Raw genomic sequence first — 16,658 nt, 5'->3', positions numbered from 1 at the left:
GTACAATTGTTTTCTTTATACATTGTGGGATTCCGATTGCTGTTGTGTTGCTAAGATATTTGCATTTGTATTATGAGGGACATGGATCCATCATTTTCTTTTCTTTGATTTTTGTATAAGGCTGCTGTAGCTCTAAGAGAATTAGTTTGTTACTGGTCGCTTAGCTTCTTTTTTCTGAAAGAGGTGGCAGAGGATTGATACAATTTTCTCTCGTATTTTTTTGCCAGATTTCAGATTACCCTCCCTTCCTCCCTCCCTCCCTCCCTCCCTCCCTTCCCGCCCTCCCTCCCTCCCTCCCTCCTTCCTTCCCAGACATTTTTGTCTAAGCACTGATTTAGTTCCACCTCACACATTTTGTTAGGTTGTTTTACATTTTCACTCTGATCAAACTACTTAAGACTTCTCCAGTATTTTCCATTGACTATGTGTAATTTAGAAGTATGTGATTTAGGGCTGGAGAGATAGTACAGTGGGTAGGGCACTTGCCTTACAACCTTACAAACAACTCACTCGGGTTCAAACTCTGGTATCCCATGTAGTCCCCCCCCCCCCCCCCCCAGGCATCACCAGGAGTAACTTTTGAGCATTAGTGGGTATGGTACAAAAAACAAACAAACAAACAAACAAGTCACTGTCACTGTCCTCCCATTGTTCATTGATTTGCTCGAGCGGGCCCAGTAATGTCTCCATCGTGAGACTTGTTGTTACTGTGTTTGGCATATTGAATACATCATGAGTAGCTTGCCAGGCTTTGCCATGCGGGCGAGATACTCTCGGTAGCTTGCCGGGCTCTCTGAGAGGGGCGGAGGAATCGAACTCGGGTCGGCCATGTTGGCTGCGTGCAAGGCAAACGCCCTACTGCTGTGCTAGTTCTGTTATTTCTAGTTTGATTTTATTGTAAACGTGGGGGCATATGTTGTATAATTTATATTTTTTACATTTTTGAAAGATTGTTTTTACCCATAATGTGATGCATTGGTGCGAAGAGTTACATGTGACTTTAGAATCATGTGTATTCTGCTATTTCTGGGTTAAGTATTATAGAATGTCAGTTCGATACATTTTAGTGGCTCTTGTTCAGTTCAGCATCTTTTCTGATTTTCTGCATGCTGGATCTGTCAATTACTTATTGAAGTGGGAAATCACTTAACGGTAGCCATGGATTGGTCTTGTTGCAGATCTATTTTTGCCTTTTGTATTTTGCCATTGGAGCCATAGCACAGCAGGTAGAGAATTTGCCTTGCACGCAGCCAACATGGCCAACCCGAATTCGATTCCTCCACCCCTCTTGAAGAGCCCAGCAAGCTACAGAGAGTATCTTGCCCGCACGGCAAAGCCTGGCAAGCTACCCGTGTTGTATTCGATATGCCAAACACAGTAACAAGTCTCACAATGTTACTGGGCCCACTTGAGCAAATTGATGAACAACGGGAGGTCAGTGGCAGTGACAGTGTTTTGTCATTGGTCTTATAGGTTCATATATATTAGAGATTGTTGTTTAATTTTAAAGGAATCCACCCCTTTATTATTATTATAATAAAATGCCTCCTTTCTGCCTCTATTTTTCTGGCCTTGAAGTTGACTTTGCATGAAATTAATGTGGCTACACTACACTTTACTTTTTTATTAGTGTCATCATAGTATATTTTAATGCATATATTTTGTTTGCGTATATATTTAAAATAGTTTTTTTTAAAAAAAATAGACAACATATATTCCAGGTCTTCTTGGTTCAGCCTTGGGAGGCTATAGGAATATAAGAATTTATCCATTTCTTCAAGGTTTTCTTGTTTTGTGGCATAAAGCTTTTCAAAGTAATCTCTGAGGATCCTTTGAATTTCTGTAGTTTCTGTTGTGATGTCCCCCTTTCCATTTCTGATTTGGTTTATTAGGGTTTTCTCTCTCCCTTTTTTTGTGAGTCTTGCTAGAGGTTTATCGATCTTGTTTTATTTTCTCAAAGAACCAGATCTTGCTTTCATTGATCTTTCTGATTGTATTTTTGGTTTTTATATTGTTTATTTCTGCTCTGAGCTTTATTATTTTCTTCCTTCTGCCTGGGTTGGGCTCCTTTTGTTGGTCCTTCTCCAGGCTCTTGAGCTGTGAGGTTAGGTTATTTATGTGGGCTCGGTTTTCCTTCCTGAGGAATGTTTGTAGAGCTATACACTTTCCTCTTAACACAGCTTTTGCCATGTCCCATAAGTTTTGGTAACTCGTGTCCTCATTTTCGTTCCTTTCCAGGAATCTTTTGATTTCCATTTTGATTTCCTTTCTAAGCCACTCGTTGTCTAATAGTGAGCTGTTTAATTTCCAGGTTTTTGATTTGATTTTCTGTTTGTGTATGATTTATTTCTATTTTCAGCACATCATGGTCTGAGAAGATTGTTGATACTATCTCTATCTTCTTCATTTTGTGGAGGTGTGTTTTGTAGCTCAGAATGTGGTCCATCTTGGAGAATGTCCCATGCACACTTGAGAAGAATGTGTATTCAGCTTTTTGAGGATGAAGTGACCTGTATATATCTATTAAGCCCCTTTCTTCCATTTCTTCCCTCAGATAAAGTATGTCCTTACTAATTTTGAGTCTGGTTGATCTATTGAAAGTGATAAAGCGGTGTTGAAATCTCCCTCTAGAATTGTGTTGCTATCGATGTCTTTCTTCAGGTCTATGAGTAGTCGTTTTAAGTACTTCACTGATCCCTCATTAGGTGTATAAACATTTACCATGAAAGAAATTGAAACAGTCACAAAAAGTCTACTTTTGTGATTACAAAAGTCCTAGTCCCAGATGGATTCACTAGTGAATTCTTCCAAATCTTTAAAGAGGACTTACTCCCAATCCTCTTTAAGCTTTTCCATGAAATTGAAGTATCAGAAACACTTCCGAACAGTTTCTATGAAGCAAATATCTTCCTAATATCAAAAATCAGACAGATACCACAAAGAAAGAGAATTACAGGCTTATATCCCTGATGAACACATGTGCAAAGATCCTCAACAAAATATTAGCCAAAATATTTTCAAAATAGAATCCAACGATTCATCAAAAAGATCATACACCACGACCAAGTAGGATTCATCTCAGGGATGCATGGATGGTTTAACATTCTCAAGTCAATCAACATAATTCATCATATCAATAAAAGAAATAATAAAACCATATGATAATATCAGTAAATGCAGAGAAAGCATTTGACAAGATCCAGCACCCGTTTATGATGAAAATCCTCAGCAAAATGGGCATAGAAGGAAATTACCTCAATATAGTCAAAGCCATCTACCACAAACCCACGGCAAGTATCATTCTCTTTTTTTTTTTTGGCAAGTATCATTTTCAATGAGGAAAAACTAAACACCTTCCCTCTAAGATTGGGAACAAGACAAGGTTTCCTGCTTTCGCCACTCCTATTTAATATAGTACTGGAAGTTCTGGCCATAGCAGTTAGGCAAGAAAATGATATCAAGGGCATACAGATAGGAAAGGAAGAGGTCAAGCTATCACTTTTTGCAGACGGATATGATACTATACTTAGAAAACCCTAGAAACACTACAGAAAAGCTCCTAGAAACAATAGGTCAGTATAGTAAAGGGGCAGACTGCAAAATCAAGACCCAAAAGTTCATTGCTTTCTTATATACAAATAATGAAAGAGAAGAAAGAGATGTTAAAATAACAATCCCGTTCACAGTAGTACCTTAAAAAATCAGGTACCTCAGAATAAGCTTAACCAAGAGAGGTGAAGAACCTATACAAGGAAAATTACAAAACACTGCTTCAAGAAATAAAAGAGGACACTAGGAAATGAAAACACATTCCCTGCTCATGGATAGGGAGGATTAACATTATCAAAATGGCAATATTGCCCAAAGCACTATACAAATTTAATGCAGTCCCTATCAGGATACCCATGACATTTTTCAAAGAAATAGACAAAACACTCCTAAAATTCATATGGAACAATAAAGCCCCACGAATAGCTAAAGCAATCCTTGGGGAAAAAGAAGATGGGTGGCATCACCTTCCCCAACTTTAAACTCTACTACAAAACAGTAGTAATTAAAACAGCATGGTATTGGGCTAGAAACAGAACTGCATACCAATGGAACAGAGTTGAATATTCTGTTCCATTGGTATTCCATCCCCAAATATTTGACCACTCAATCTTTGACAAAGGAGCAAGAAATGTGAAGTAGATCAAGGAAAGTCTCTTCAACAAGTGGTGCTGGGAAAACTGGATAACTACCTGCAAAAAATTGAACTCTGACTTCTGTCTAATGCCAGGCACAAAAGTCAGATCAAAGTGGATTAAAGACCTCAGTATCAGACATGAATCATAAGGAACATAGAGGAAAATGTAGGCAGAACTCTCCATGACATTGAAGCTAAAAGCATCTTTAAGGATGAAACAGCACTGACCATGCAAGTGGAAGCAAACATAAACAAATGGGACTGCATCAAACTAAGAAGCTTCTGCACTTCAAAAGAAACAGTGAACAAAATACAGAAAGAGCCCACAGAATGGAAAAGAATATTTACCCAATACCCATCTGATAAGGGATTTCATTTCATTTCATCATCCTGTTATTCGTCGATTGCCTCGAGCCAGCCCCAGTAACGTCTCTTTCATCCTAGCCCTGAGATTATATTCAAGGCTATTTAGGAGAATGAGACCCATCATTGTTACTGGTATTTGGCACATTTGGTATGCCACGGGGAGTTTGCCAGACTCTGCCCTGTGGGCAGGCTACATTCGATAGCCTGCAAGTTTGTCCAAAGTAGGAATAAGACAATAAGATGTCATAAAAAAAGTTCTGATAAGATATCGCGCGGCCGCATTTGCGGCCGCGCGGTTCCGGGATCTGGATTTTATAGTCTCTGAGTCTTGGGCGCTAATGGGATTACACGGCGCCAGGGGCCAGGTGGTGGGTGTGACCCCCGCCTACTGGAATTTGGAGGATCTGGGTGGAGGATGCTCGGCCCAAATCTGAGTAGGCTTGGAGATCTCGCCCCGGAACCCGCATGACTTTGTCCCTCTGCCAGTACCTTCATGTGTGCGGAGAGTGGTCTCAGCATGGTGGTGGCTGGTCCTGGAGGTCTTCGGCTGCTGGAGCCCTGGTCGGGGCGGGGAGGAAAGCTCAACCCGCTCCCCTAAGGGGCTCCGGGAAGGAACACCAAGATAAGGGATTAATATCCAGGATATACAAGACACTAGTAGAATTGTACAAGAAAAAAACCTCCAACCCCATCAAAAAATGGGGAGAAGAAATGAACAGAAGTTTCCTCAAAAAAGAAATACAAATGGACAAAAGGCACATGAAAAAATGCTCCACATCGCTAGCCATCAGGGAGATGCAAATCAAAACAACAATGAGAGAGTAGGGGGTATGGTGCTGCCAGCAAGTCTGTTTGTACCTGTGAGGTGAGTGCATCAGCAGTCTCATAGCGCCTTCAGACTTCCAGATACCCCCAAGTTGCTGCCGTGCCTTTGGCCAGACCCTAAAAACTTGGGACAAAGTTTACCAAGAAAGTAAATGGCCAAAAGTTAGGTATGTGGGAGACACACCCACAAACCACCTCCGGCTCAGCTATATAATTGGAAGCAAGGGCTCTCTAGTTCCTGATTGAACTGCTTAACGACCATGATCTCAGAGACTGAGAAACAAATCTTGAAACCCACTGACTTTTGGCAGAAATGCGTCTGGACCCCTCAGTAGGTTACTATTGCTGAACCACCCCAGGGGGAAAAGCGTGCTGTCCCTCCGCCTGCTCCCTCTTGGCAGCCTGGTGGCTGCCATCTTCCAGAGGCCATTGGACAGTCAGGTTTGGGTCCGCAGTGATGAGACATGCCAGGCCTCACAGAATGGGGTTGGAGCCGGCCCTTTCCTCCCCATCCCAATGAGACCCCGAGTCGCCGCCCACAAATGGCCTCTCTGGCTCCTGATCAAGCTGCTAAATGGCTATGATCTCAGAAACTCAAACAAATCTTGAAACCCAACGGCTTTTGGCAGAAATATTTGAGTCTGGTCCCTCAGGCAGGTTACTGGCGCTGGGCCACCCCAGGTGGGAATGAGTTTCATGCCTTAGCCTGTTCCCCCTGGCATTCTGGTGGCCACCATCCTCCGGAGGCCACTGGACATGTTTGGGTACTCAGTGGCAAGGCACACCGGGCCTCACGGGATGGTGGTGGAGCCGGCCGTTTCCTCCCCATCCCATTGAGACCCTGAGTCGCTGCCCACAAAAGGCCTCTCTGGCTCCTCATCAAGTTGCTTAATGACCATGATCCCAAAGACTCAGAAACAAATCTTGAAACCCAGCAGCTTTTGGAAGAAATGCGTCCAGACCACACAGTAGGTTGCTGTTGCCAGGCCACCCCGGGGGGGAAAGGGTGCTGTCTCTCCGCCTGCTCCCCCTTGGCGGCCTGGTGGCCACCATCTGCCAAATGCCATTGGACAGTCAGGTTTGGGCCCTCAGTGACGAGACATGTGGGGTTTCACGGGATGGGGTTGGAGCTGGCCCTTTCCTCCCCATCCCAATGAGACTGCGAGTCACCACCCATGAATGGCCTCTCTGGCTCCTGATCAAGCTGCATAATGGCCATGATCCCAGAGACTCAGGAACAAATCTCGGAACCTAGCAGGTTTTGGCAAGAAATCCCTCCAGATTTAATTGTTTAAATTTCGGAATTTCAAAATCACGTGGCCACTACTGCAGCCACGTGGCTTCATATGTTATTTATAACCAGTAATAGAAAACTGGTTGGTGCCCACTAGTCCATCCTTTCTGGAAAACAATATGGACAGTCCTTGAAAAACTAGAAATTGAGCTTCCATATGACCCCACAATACCACTTCTGGGAATGTATTCTGAGGATGCAAAAAAGCACAGTAGAAATGACATCTGTACCTATATGTTCATTGCAGCACTGTTCACAATAGCCAAAATCTGGAAACAACCCAAGTACCCTAGAACAGATGACTGGTTTAGAAACTTTGGTACATCTACACAGTGGAATACTATGCAGCTGTCAGGAGAGATGAAGTCATGATCTTTGCTTATAAATGGATAGACGTGGAGAATATCATGCTGAGTGAAATTGAGTCAGAAAGAGAGGGACAGACATAGAAGGACTGCACTCATTTGTGGAGTATAAAACAACATAACATGAAGCTGACACCTAAGGATAGTAGATACACGGGGCAGGAAGATTGCTCCATAGTTGGAAGCCTGCCTCATGAGTGGAGGGGAGAAGGCTGGAATAGGGAAGGGATAACTAAGAAAATGATGGCTTGAGGAATTGGTCGGGATGGGAGATGTGTGCTGAAAGTAGATAAAGGACCAAACATGATAACCTCTCAGTGTCTGTATTGCAAACCATAATGCCCCAAAGTAGAGAGAAGTATGGATAATATTGTCCGCCATGGAGGTAGGGGGAGGGGGGAGGGGGGTGTATACTGGGGATATTGGTGGTGGGGAATGTGCACTGGTGGAGGGATGGGTGTTCGATCATTGTGTGATTGTAACCCAAACATGAAAGCTTGTAACTACCTCACGGTGATTCAATAAAATTTTTTAAAAAATAGACAACATATTGGAACATTTAAAAAGTTTATTTGTTTACATTTTAATCAATGTATTTGGATCACTTGCATTTAAAGTGATTGCTGGTATAATCTGATTTATAGACTTCATATTTGTGACTGTTCCATTCTTTGCCTCTCTGCATCTCTCTGTCTTTTGCTTTCCCTCTCCTGTTTCTACCCATTCTTTTCCTTTTCTGCTTTTCATTCAGTACTTTTATGCAGTTTGATTCCATTTTATCTCAGCATATGAATTATACTCCCTTAAGCCCTGAGTGGTTGTACATTTACAATGATTCAGGTTCATTTTTAGATGACAGTACTCAGGATGGTAGAGGGTAGTACTGGTATTTTATGAGAGAATATCCTTTTGTAAAACAAAGTTTTATTATTTTTCCTTTCTGGTGGGGTTCCAATTGTAGATCTCCTAAGCAATGTTTAGGGGGTTCAGAGGTCACTTCCTGTACATACTCAGCCAATCAGGCCTATTCAATCTTGAGCTGCTGTGGTTTACTAGCAGTGGGCCTTGTTAGGACAGGTGCATTCACTCTTAGCCCTGAGGTATAAAATATGCAGCCCCAACATAATATCCCTAATCATTTCTTCTTGTCCTTAAAATGGATGGCATTTATTTCATTTATTCATCAGCTGTGATTGCTACAATATTATGATTTGTTTTGTTTTTTGTTTTTTTCTGTGTGTCACCCGGTGATGCACAGGGGTTACTCCTGGCTCTGCACTCAGGAATTAACCCTGGTGGTGCTCAGGGAATCATATGGGATGCTGGGAATCGAATCTGGGTCGGCGGCGTTCAAGGCAAATGCCCTAACCGCTGTGCTATCGCTCCAGCCCCAATATTATGGTTTTTATTTTGAACAAACAAGTTGGATCAGTAAATTAAAACAAAATGTTATATTTCACTCTCATTCATCCTTCCTTAAATAGTTTCTTCTTTATTAGAGCTCTGAGATTCCACATATATCATTTACTTCTTTCTGAACAACTTCATTTTAACAGTTCTTGCAGGACTGTCAACTGACTGATAAAACATTTGCTAATTTTTGTGTGAGGAAGTTTTTCTCCTTTACATTTGAAATAATTCTACTGTAACAGAATGTTAGGCTGTAATTTTGGTCTTTTGACATTGAGGGTATTTCATTCTGCTTTTTTCTTGCTTGTATGAGTTCTGTGGAACTTATATTTATTTGTGACTTATGCAATTCAGTTCAGACTTAATTAGCTTCAAGCCTTCTTTAAGTTGAAAGCTTTTGCTAGGCTCCAGAGCTGGAATGGCGCCCCATATAGATTCTGCTCCTGCTTTGTCTAGAGACACCTCTGCTTTCTTCCTTTGAGTTTTCTAGAATGTGCTCTTCTTCCCACACTGTTTTTGCCTTCCTTTTTTGTCTCTGGGAAGAAATTCCTTACTAAATAACAATCTAAAACTTGCAGAGCTTTTGTTACAAGTCACAGTTGTTACCCTAGGAACTTTGTTGATGAGGTGGAAAGGCTGTTTACAAAAATCCTGTAAGTTCCCTAAGTGACCTGAGCTAAAGGGAGTTGTTTCTGCTCTTTTGAAGATTAGGAGGACCTATACTTGCTATGTCCCTTCTCTCACATTGAAGGACACAGTGGGATTTTATTGAGGATTTGCTGTCCTCAGGTTTGTTTGGCTTGGCAAGACCCCAGTTGGCCAGACTTTGGTGATAGATATTCCTTGTGGCTAGAATTATGGCATTGTGGAGATTACCCTTGACCCCAGTCAAGACCCCAAGAGAGAACGACAGTGGAGGAGAGAAATCAAGAGGGTGAGGGTGCGGGGAGAAGAGAACAGGAAGTAATTCGGATGAGCAGGCATCAGGGCTTCAGTTATACTGGTGATATGGGAGAGTGGTATAGCCATATACCCAAAACACACACTCAACAACATTGAAAACATGAGACCTAAGCTGCAACTACTGAAACTCTGTAATGCTTCTATCAAGTTGGCTGGAGGGAATGGGTTGGGGGTGGGGTGGGGATGGAACCCAGGAACAGTTACAGGGATGTTGACATTGATGGTAGGATTGGTGTTGAATTATTGTATGCCTAAAACTCAACTATCAATGACTTTGTAAATCAGTTCTTTAATGAAATAAAAAAATTAAAAACAAACAAACATTATAGAGAGCTCTCCTAAGGTCTGAGTATAGTCCTTTGCATCCTGCTCACTGTAGGAAGAGATTTCCTTTCGCAGTGATAGCACAGTGGGTAGGGTGTTTGCCTTGCATGCAGCCGACCCAGCTGACCTGGCCGACCTGGATTCGATTCCTCCGCCCCTCCCTGAGAGCCCGGCAAGCTACCGAGAGTATCCCACCCACTCTGCAAAGCCTGACAAGCTACCCGTGACGTATTCAATATGCCAAACACAGTGACAACAAATCTCACTCCGGAGATGTTACTGGGCCTGCTTGAACAAATTGATGAACAGTGGGAGGACAGTACTACAGTGCTACTCCTGGAGATAAAGCAAAACATACCTCTGCACAGCACTCCAGGGAATTTGATTGATTGATTGATTGATTGATTGGTTTTCAGGTCACACCCTACTATGTGTGGGTGACCTATGTGTGATCTGGCTCTGGTGCCAGAAACTGAACTGGGATTAGCCACATGCAGAGGCAAGTGCCTTAAACCTTGTATTTTCTAACCCCTAGAATTTTATTTTATTGGTGGAGGAAATGTGGAGCTGGGAATAAAATTCAAATCTACCAAATGAGCTATTTTCTTGACCCTTCCTTAGACTTGTAAACTCTCTCTAGCCCACCAAGTCTTCTGCAGTTTGTCAGTTTTGATTGGAGCTTTTCTACAGCTCCTAGCTCTGTAGGATCTGCTGATGGGCCTGTGTTCTGGGTGAACTGCTATTCTGTTTCTTGCCAATTTCTTTTGGTTCTCTGGCTCCAATCTGCCTTTGACCATAATTCTTTAATGACTCCAAGCAAAGCTATTTATTTTCTTTCTCTTTCTTTTCTTCCTTTTTTTCTTTTTCTTTTTGCCTTTGGGCCATACCTGGTCACGACTTGCTCCTGGCTCTGTGCTCAGGGATCACTTCTCGTGGAGTTTGAGGACCATATATGGTGCTGGGGATGGAACTTTGTCTCGTGCAAGGCAAGCACTCTACCTGCTATACTAAAGCATTGGCGTGAGCTTCGGTCAGCTTTTTTTCTTGTTAAAAGGGTGGAATTAATGATCTCCAAATTCTTTATGTATCAGACTGGACCATGGATGCCCCCTTCTCCCCACCAAGCAATGGGTTTAGATTACTAAATTTAGAGTTTGTTGGATTTAGAGTTTGTTCCAGTATTGTTAATGTATAGCTAAATAAATATATAGTGTCTATGCTTTTTCATACTAATGGTTCTATTTTGGTTTGTTTTGGGGCTCATGCCAGCAGTGTTTCAGGGCTTACTCCTGTCTCTGTGCTCAGGGATCATTCCTGGTGGTGCTCAGGGGACCATGAACAGAACTGGAGGTTGAACAAGGCCAGCCACATTCAAGGCATATGTCTTAATCCCTGCGCTATATCTCTGTCCTTGGTTTTTAATGGTAAACATAGATTAATTATGGATAGATATTTTGAGGTTTGATTTAATGTAAAATACTGAAAAAAAAAGGAGAATAATTTTGTACTCTTCTATTTAAAGACAGGACAAATATTTATAGTGCAGTACATATGATACATATTTTATTTGGGAAGCTGATGCAAATGTTTATATGTTTCATAAATAATTTCTAAAGTCCAAAAATAGTACCCAACTTGGTAATTAAAATTTTATGCACATTATGCAAATTTTATTTCAAGTAGAAATATATAATTGGCCCAGTTTGTAGGTTTGTATCAATAGGTGATTATAAGAACTTTGCTTTGTTTTGGCGTCACATCCAGTGCTCATGGTTCACTCTTGGCTCTGTGTTCAGCATTCTTCCTAGTGATATTCAGGAGACAATACAAGGTACTAGATGAGGTTAGCAGCATGCAAGGCAAATGCCTTAATTTCACGTACTATTTCTCTTACCCTTGATGCAAACTTTTGTTAATAATTAAAACAAATGATTTCTTTTGGACTATTCACTAGGATGCCTTTAATAAGTCTTTCTCATTTGTATTATTGATCACAGTATTTGTGACCTTTGATATAAATTTATTTGACTAATCTTGAATTGTTCTTCATTGATGAGCTGGTGTGGTAATCCCTTTATCATAATCTATCAGTGACTTATTTTATTCTAAAACATTGAGGTTATTGTTTTCTCAGAGAAATACAGTGATGCAGCTTCTACTCCAAGTCACTGCTCACTTGTATTTATATAATTCTCATCACTAGTTTTTTTATTATTTATTATATAAGTATATTCAAATAAGAAATGATGATAGGTTTCATTTTCTATGAAATTTTATACATTTTTTAAGCTTATGCAAATAACATAATTTTGGGGATTGAATCTTATTCAGAGACCAAAAAAAGTAAAAGGGCATGTTTTTTCATTTGTTGCTTGTATCATTAAAATAGGAACACACTAGAAAAGAAAATAAGATAATTGAACATTTAATTTACAATGCTAATATAATTTCCTAATGGAAGTTATAGATTTTGGTGATCACATTGAGGTCTTAGTCTTTTCCTTAGTTTGTTGGCTTTTGGGCCACACCTGGCAGAGCTCAGGGCTCTGTGTTCAGGGATCACTTCTCGTGGGCTCAGAGGACCATATGGGGTGCCGGAGATCGAACCTGGGTTGACCGCATGCAAGGCAAGTGCCCTCCCCACACTACTGTTGCTCTGGCCCTCTTAGTCTTTCCTTGGAAAAGTACAAGCTGATCAGCATGTCCTTGAGTCATTGGTTTCCTAGGAGCACCAGTCATAGGCAAAACTTGGAAAATCAAATTTGAGAGGCATCACTAGCCTTTCACTCTTAAATAGTCAGTAAAAAATTAAGTTAACCATAGTTTAAATGCATTTTTTTGTTTCATAGCTATATGAATAATTTACTGAAGCTCATGAATATTTTAAATTTAATATACATAGTTATTTTAGTAGCTATTTTTAGGTGGAATGTATACTTAAGCCCCCAATTTCTTGATGTATCTTTACAGTAAATACATTCATTTTGAGAGCTTTTAATAATGCATTTAAAAGATCCTATTATTTATTTAAAATATTTTTGCTTTCAATTACATTAAAAAAGAAATTTAATAAAAAAGAAAAATCTATATATCTTTAGTAAACCAGATGTAAAAATTTTTAAATGGTATTTAAAAATAATTAATTTAGAAACTTCATTACCAATACTAATAAATATATACAGAAAACTAGAAGATTCATTAGATCAGCTGTAGTTTTAATATTAGTTATTTACTAAAAAATGATTCAACTTTTTTTGGTGTGTAAGGTTTATTGAAATGTATAATTTAAATATATAGCAAAGCACTAAGCCTTTCTATGTGAAAGCCTCATTTTCCATTTTTATATGACCCCATATCTATAGATAATGTTCTTAGTACAGTGCACTCAGTTGTGCAAACTTATCTTTTTAGGATCAAAGAAGAACACAAACCACAACCGACACAGTAAGTACATGTATTCTGAGTGCAGTAGGCTTGACTTCTGTCCCTTTGCCACATTCTGCTTTTTGCACCGTGGATGGTATTAGCTTCTCCTAATACTGGATAGACTGCGGCTAGTGTGTCTTTGCTTCCTGGCTCTCTGGCTTGTAAGAGAGCTGCCTGCAGCTTCTTACTTCATCCACACATTGACTGGATGTAGTTTTTTGCTGCTTGCTTGTGGACCAGTTAAGTGTTCAAATCTAAATTTCCTCTATTCTGGTTGCCTGGATGATAATCGGAGCTCACATTTCCATTGGCTGTAGCTTTTGTGCTGTGTATCTTGATTGTTTTGGGTAAGACCTACATTGTTATTCATTTGGTTATTCAGTCACATTATTTGCTTATTTAAACAGGTGGTTTCCCTTTAGTGGGATCACTGAACTGGTAAATAACGTTCTTCAGCCCCAGCAAAAACAGCAAAATGAAAAGGAACCACAGACGTAAGTAAGCTGATCTGTATAGACTGAACATCCTCTCTGCTAGTGTCACATAGTGAAGAGTGTACTCACATACTCCCCATGTGCTGCTATTACCCTGGAGCACTACTCAGAAACAAGAAGGTTGGAAGCTCACAACTTTCACCATTAGTTACCTGACAGAAATATATATATATAATATGTATATATACGTATGTATATATTTTAAAGGACAATGTATAGAGTTTTAAAAATAGATAATTCATTCCTCAGTTTTAATATAATATCACCTGCGTATCCAGAAAACTGTCTTTCTCCAATAAAGCAATCTATTCCATAGTGCATTTCTCTTAAAAATAATTCCGGGTGACATTAGCGCCCAAATTCCATCTTCATTTTAAAAAGTTTAAGAAGTTTTCTTCATTGTAATCTTTTGAATTTTTCAGTATACTCAAATGGTGTGTTAGAACTTAAAATGTTTGTCAAAATTATTCCCCACTCAATCTTCACTTTCACTAAACATTTCATTAGGTTGTGAATAATAATTTGGGAAATGCAGCAATTCTTACATTGACCCAAATGTTTTTTCACTTTATTTCATTTTATTGCAGATTAGAAAACATTAAAACATTGTTCACACTTGTATCTTTTTCTCTCTTTTCTTTTCTTCTTCTTTTTTTTAAAAAATGTTTTTGATCACACCTAATAGTGCTCAGGGCTTATTCATAGCTCTGTGCTTAGGATCACTCCTGGTGGTATTTAGGGGACCATAAGCATCGCTGGAGATTGAACTGGGGTTAGCATCATGCAAGATAAGCACTTTAACCCCTATATTATCTCTCTGGCCTTCACACTTGTATATTTTTATTCACACAATGTTATTTATGTTGGGAAGAACTTACTGATCAAGTGAGAAAGGCTGCCTGTGTTTAGAGTTTACCCAGTATATTTAACAGCAACTTGCACTTCTTACTCAGAAACGGTTATCCCTCTCAGCCTTTGTGCTTTTTTGTAAAACTAGGAGTTCTGTATGTGAAGAAATGTTTTATAGGACTGGGTAGATTGAGAAGTAGTGTGACTCATGAAGAGAACAGTACATGCTTCCTAGGAGCCCTGGTGAAAAAAGTTGCAAAAACATTGATGCATTGCCATGATTGAAAAGTAGAAGATGGATGTCTCCTTCATGTTGTTGGTGATGGGTGTAATCTCATTAATTTTGTTGCCTCGCATGCCTTGTAAGTTCTGTCAACATTTCACTTAAGATTCAGTAAAACTATGTTCGTTATATAGCTCCTAACAGTTGCTGTGCATTTCTACTGGGGTTGGGAGGTCCCACAGTACTGCAGGGTCAGGCAGCATTGGGCTCTCAAATAGTGTGTGTGACCCAGGGCCCCCAAACATTGTTCTGAGACCTTCTTAAACAAAGAAAAGAACAACCCCCCCAAAACCTTTGAAATAAAGTGATATTTGGTTGGCTTAAACAAAATTAAACAGTTGGATTTACTTTAAAAATAAATTTAAGTTGTTCTCCTTTTATCTTTTCAGATAGCAAGCTAGTAGGAGAAGAGCCTAGTACTTTTATGTGTTAAAAATTAGTTATTGGTTAATATACGTTATTTTCTTTAAGAACTTTTATATTTTTTTCTTCTTTGGAGGTGTATTTAGTTTGTTTTCATTGCTTGGTTTTTGGGCCACACCTATTGGTGTTCAGAGATTATTCCTGACTCTGTGCTCAGGGATCACTCTTGGTGGGGATTAGGGGAAGCATATGGGATGCCAGGGGTAGAAACAGGGTTAGACACAGTCAAGGGCTCTATCAACTATACTCTTGGGGTGTATTTTATTTTAAGTTTTTAAATTGAATCAGCATGAATTACAAAGTTGCAAAATAATTCATGATTGAATTTTAGGCATGCAATATTTGCACACCAGTCCCTTTACCATTTCCCACTTCCCTTCACCAGCATCCCCACTTTCCTTCCTGCCACCCCTCCAACCCCCCCCCCCCCCCCCCGCAACTGCCTCTATGGCAAGCACCTTTTTCTTTTTCCTTTTTAGACACTGTGGTTTGCAATACTGTTACTGAAAGGGTATCATGCATATCACTTTACCTCCTTTCAGCATCAAGTTTTTGTCCAGAATGACCACTTCTCTCTATCATTGTCTTAGTGGTCCCTTCCTGTCCTATTCCTCCTTTGCCAACTGTGGCAAGTTTCCTACTAAGGACCAATTCTTCCTGTCCTTCATTTCTGTTGTCTTTGGGCATTAGTTATTCCCCTATTGTTTTTCTTTATATCCCACAATATAAAGGGACCATTTTGTTTCTGTCCCTTTCCCTTTGAATTATTTCACTCAGCATGATACTCTCCAGATCCACACATGTATAAGCAAATTTCATTACTTCATCTTTTCTTCTGGTATTCCATTATGTGTGTGTATCAAAACTTCTTTACCCAGTCATCTGTTCTTGGGCGAGTGGGTTGTTTCCAGATTTTGACTATTGTGAATAGTGCTGCAACGAACACAGGAGTGCAGATGTCTTTACAGCATTGTGTTATTGGGCCCTTGGGGTATATTCCCAGGAGTGGACTTGCTGGGCCATATGGAAGCTCAATTCATAGCTTTTGGGGGAGTGTGCATATTGTCTTCCAAAAAGGCTCAACCAGTTGACATTCCCAGAGTTAATTAGGGTCCCTTCCCCCCCTCTCACCCCCCCCCCCCCCCCCCGCATCCACATCAACACTGGTTGTTGTTCTTTGTGATGAGTGCCAGTCTCACTGGTTTGAGGTGAGATCCCATTGTTGTTTTGATTTACATGTCCTGATGATCAGTGATATAAAGCATTTTTTTTATTCCTTTGGCCATTTGTATTTCTTCTTTGAAGATGTTCCTGTTTACCTTCTCTCCCATTTTTTGATGAGTTGGATTTTTTTTTTTAATTTTAAAGGCACTTTGTTATTTATTTATATTTTGGTTTCTGGGTCATATCTAGTGGTGCTCAGGGCTTACTCCTGGCTCTGTGCTCAGGG

The 16,658-nt window shown here is 40.1% G+C and overlaps 1 protein-coding gene across 43 annotated transcripts in view; it reads left to right on the top strand.

Moving 5' to 3' along the window:
• RIMS2 (regulating synaptic membrane exocytosis 2) overlaps positions 1–16,658 on the top strand; it is a 564,867-nt gene that overhangs the window by 81,809 nt on the left and 466,400 nt on the right. For 23 of the 43 annotated variants that reach the window (XM_056111680.1, XM_056111654.1, XM_056111663.1 and 20 more), the window contains exons 2-3: positions 13,145–13,177; positions 13,567–13,653. The exons of the other annotated variants lie outside the window; for them this stretch is intronic. In XM_056111680.1, the coding sequence (XP_055967655.1) occupies positions 13,145–13,177; positions 13,567–13,653 (120 nt within the window). The remainder of the gene's footprint in view (positions 1–13,144; positions 13,178–13,566; positions 13,654–16,658) is intronic. 43 annotated transcript variants of the gene reach the window in all.

This window comes from Sorex fumeus, unplaced genomic scaffold (assembly GCF_029834395.1).
Source record: "Sorex fumeus unplaced genomic scaffold, SorFum_2.1 ptg000002l, whole genome shotgun sequence".
NCBI lineage: Eukaryota > Metazoa > Chordata > Mammalia > Eulipotyphla > Soricidae > Sorex > Sorex fumeus.
This window is presented reverse-complemented; position numbering and strand designations above follow the sequence as displayed.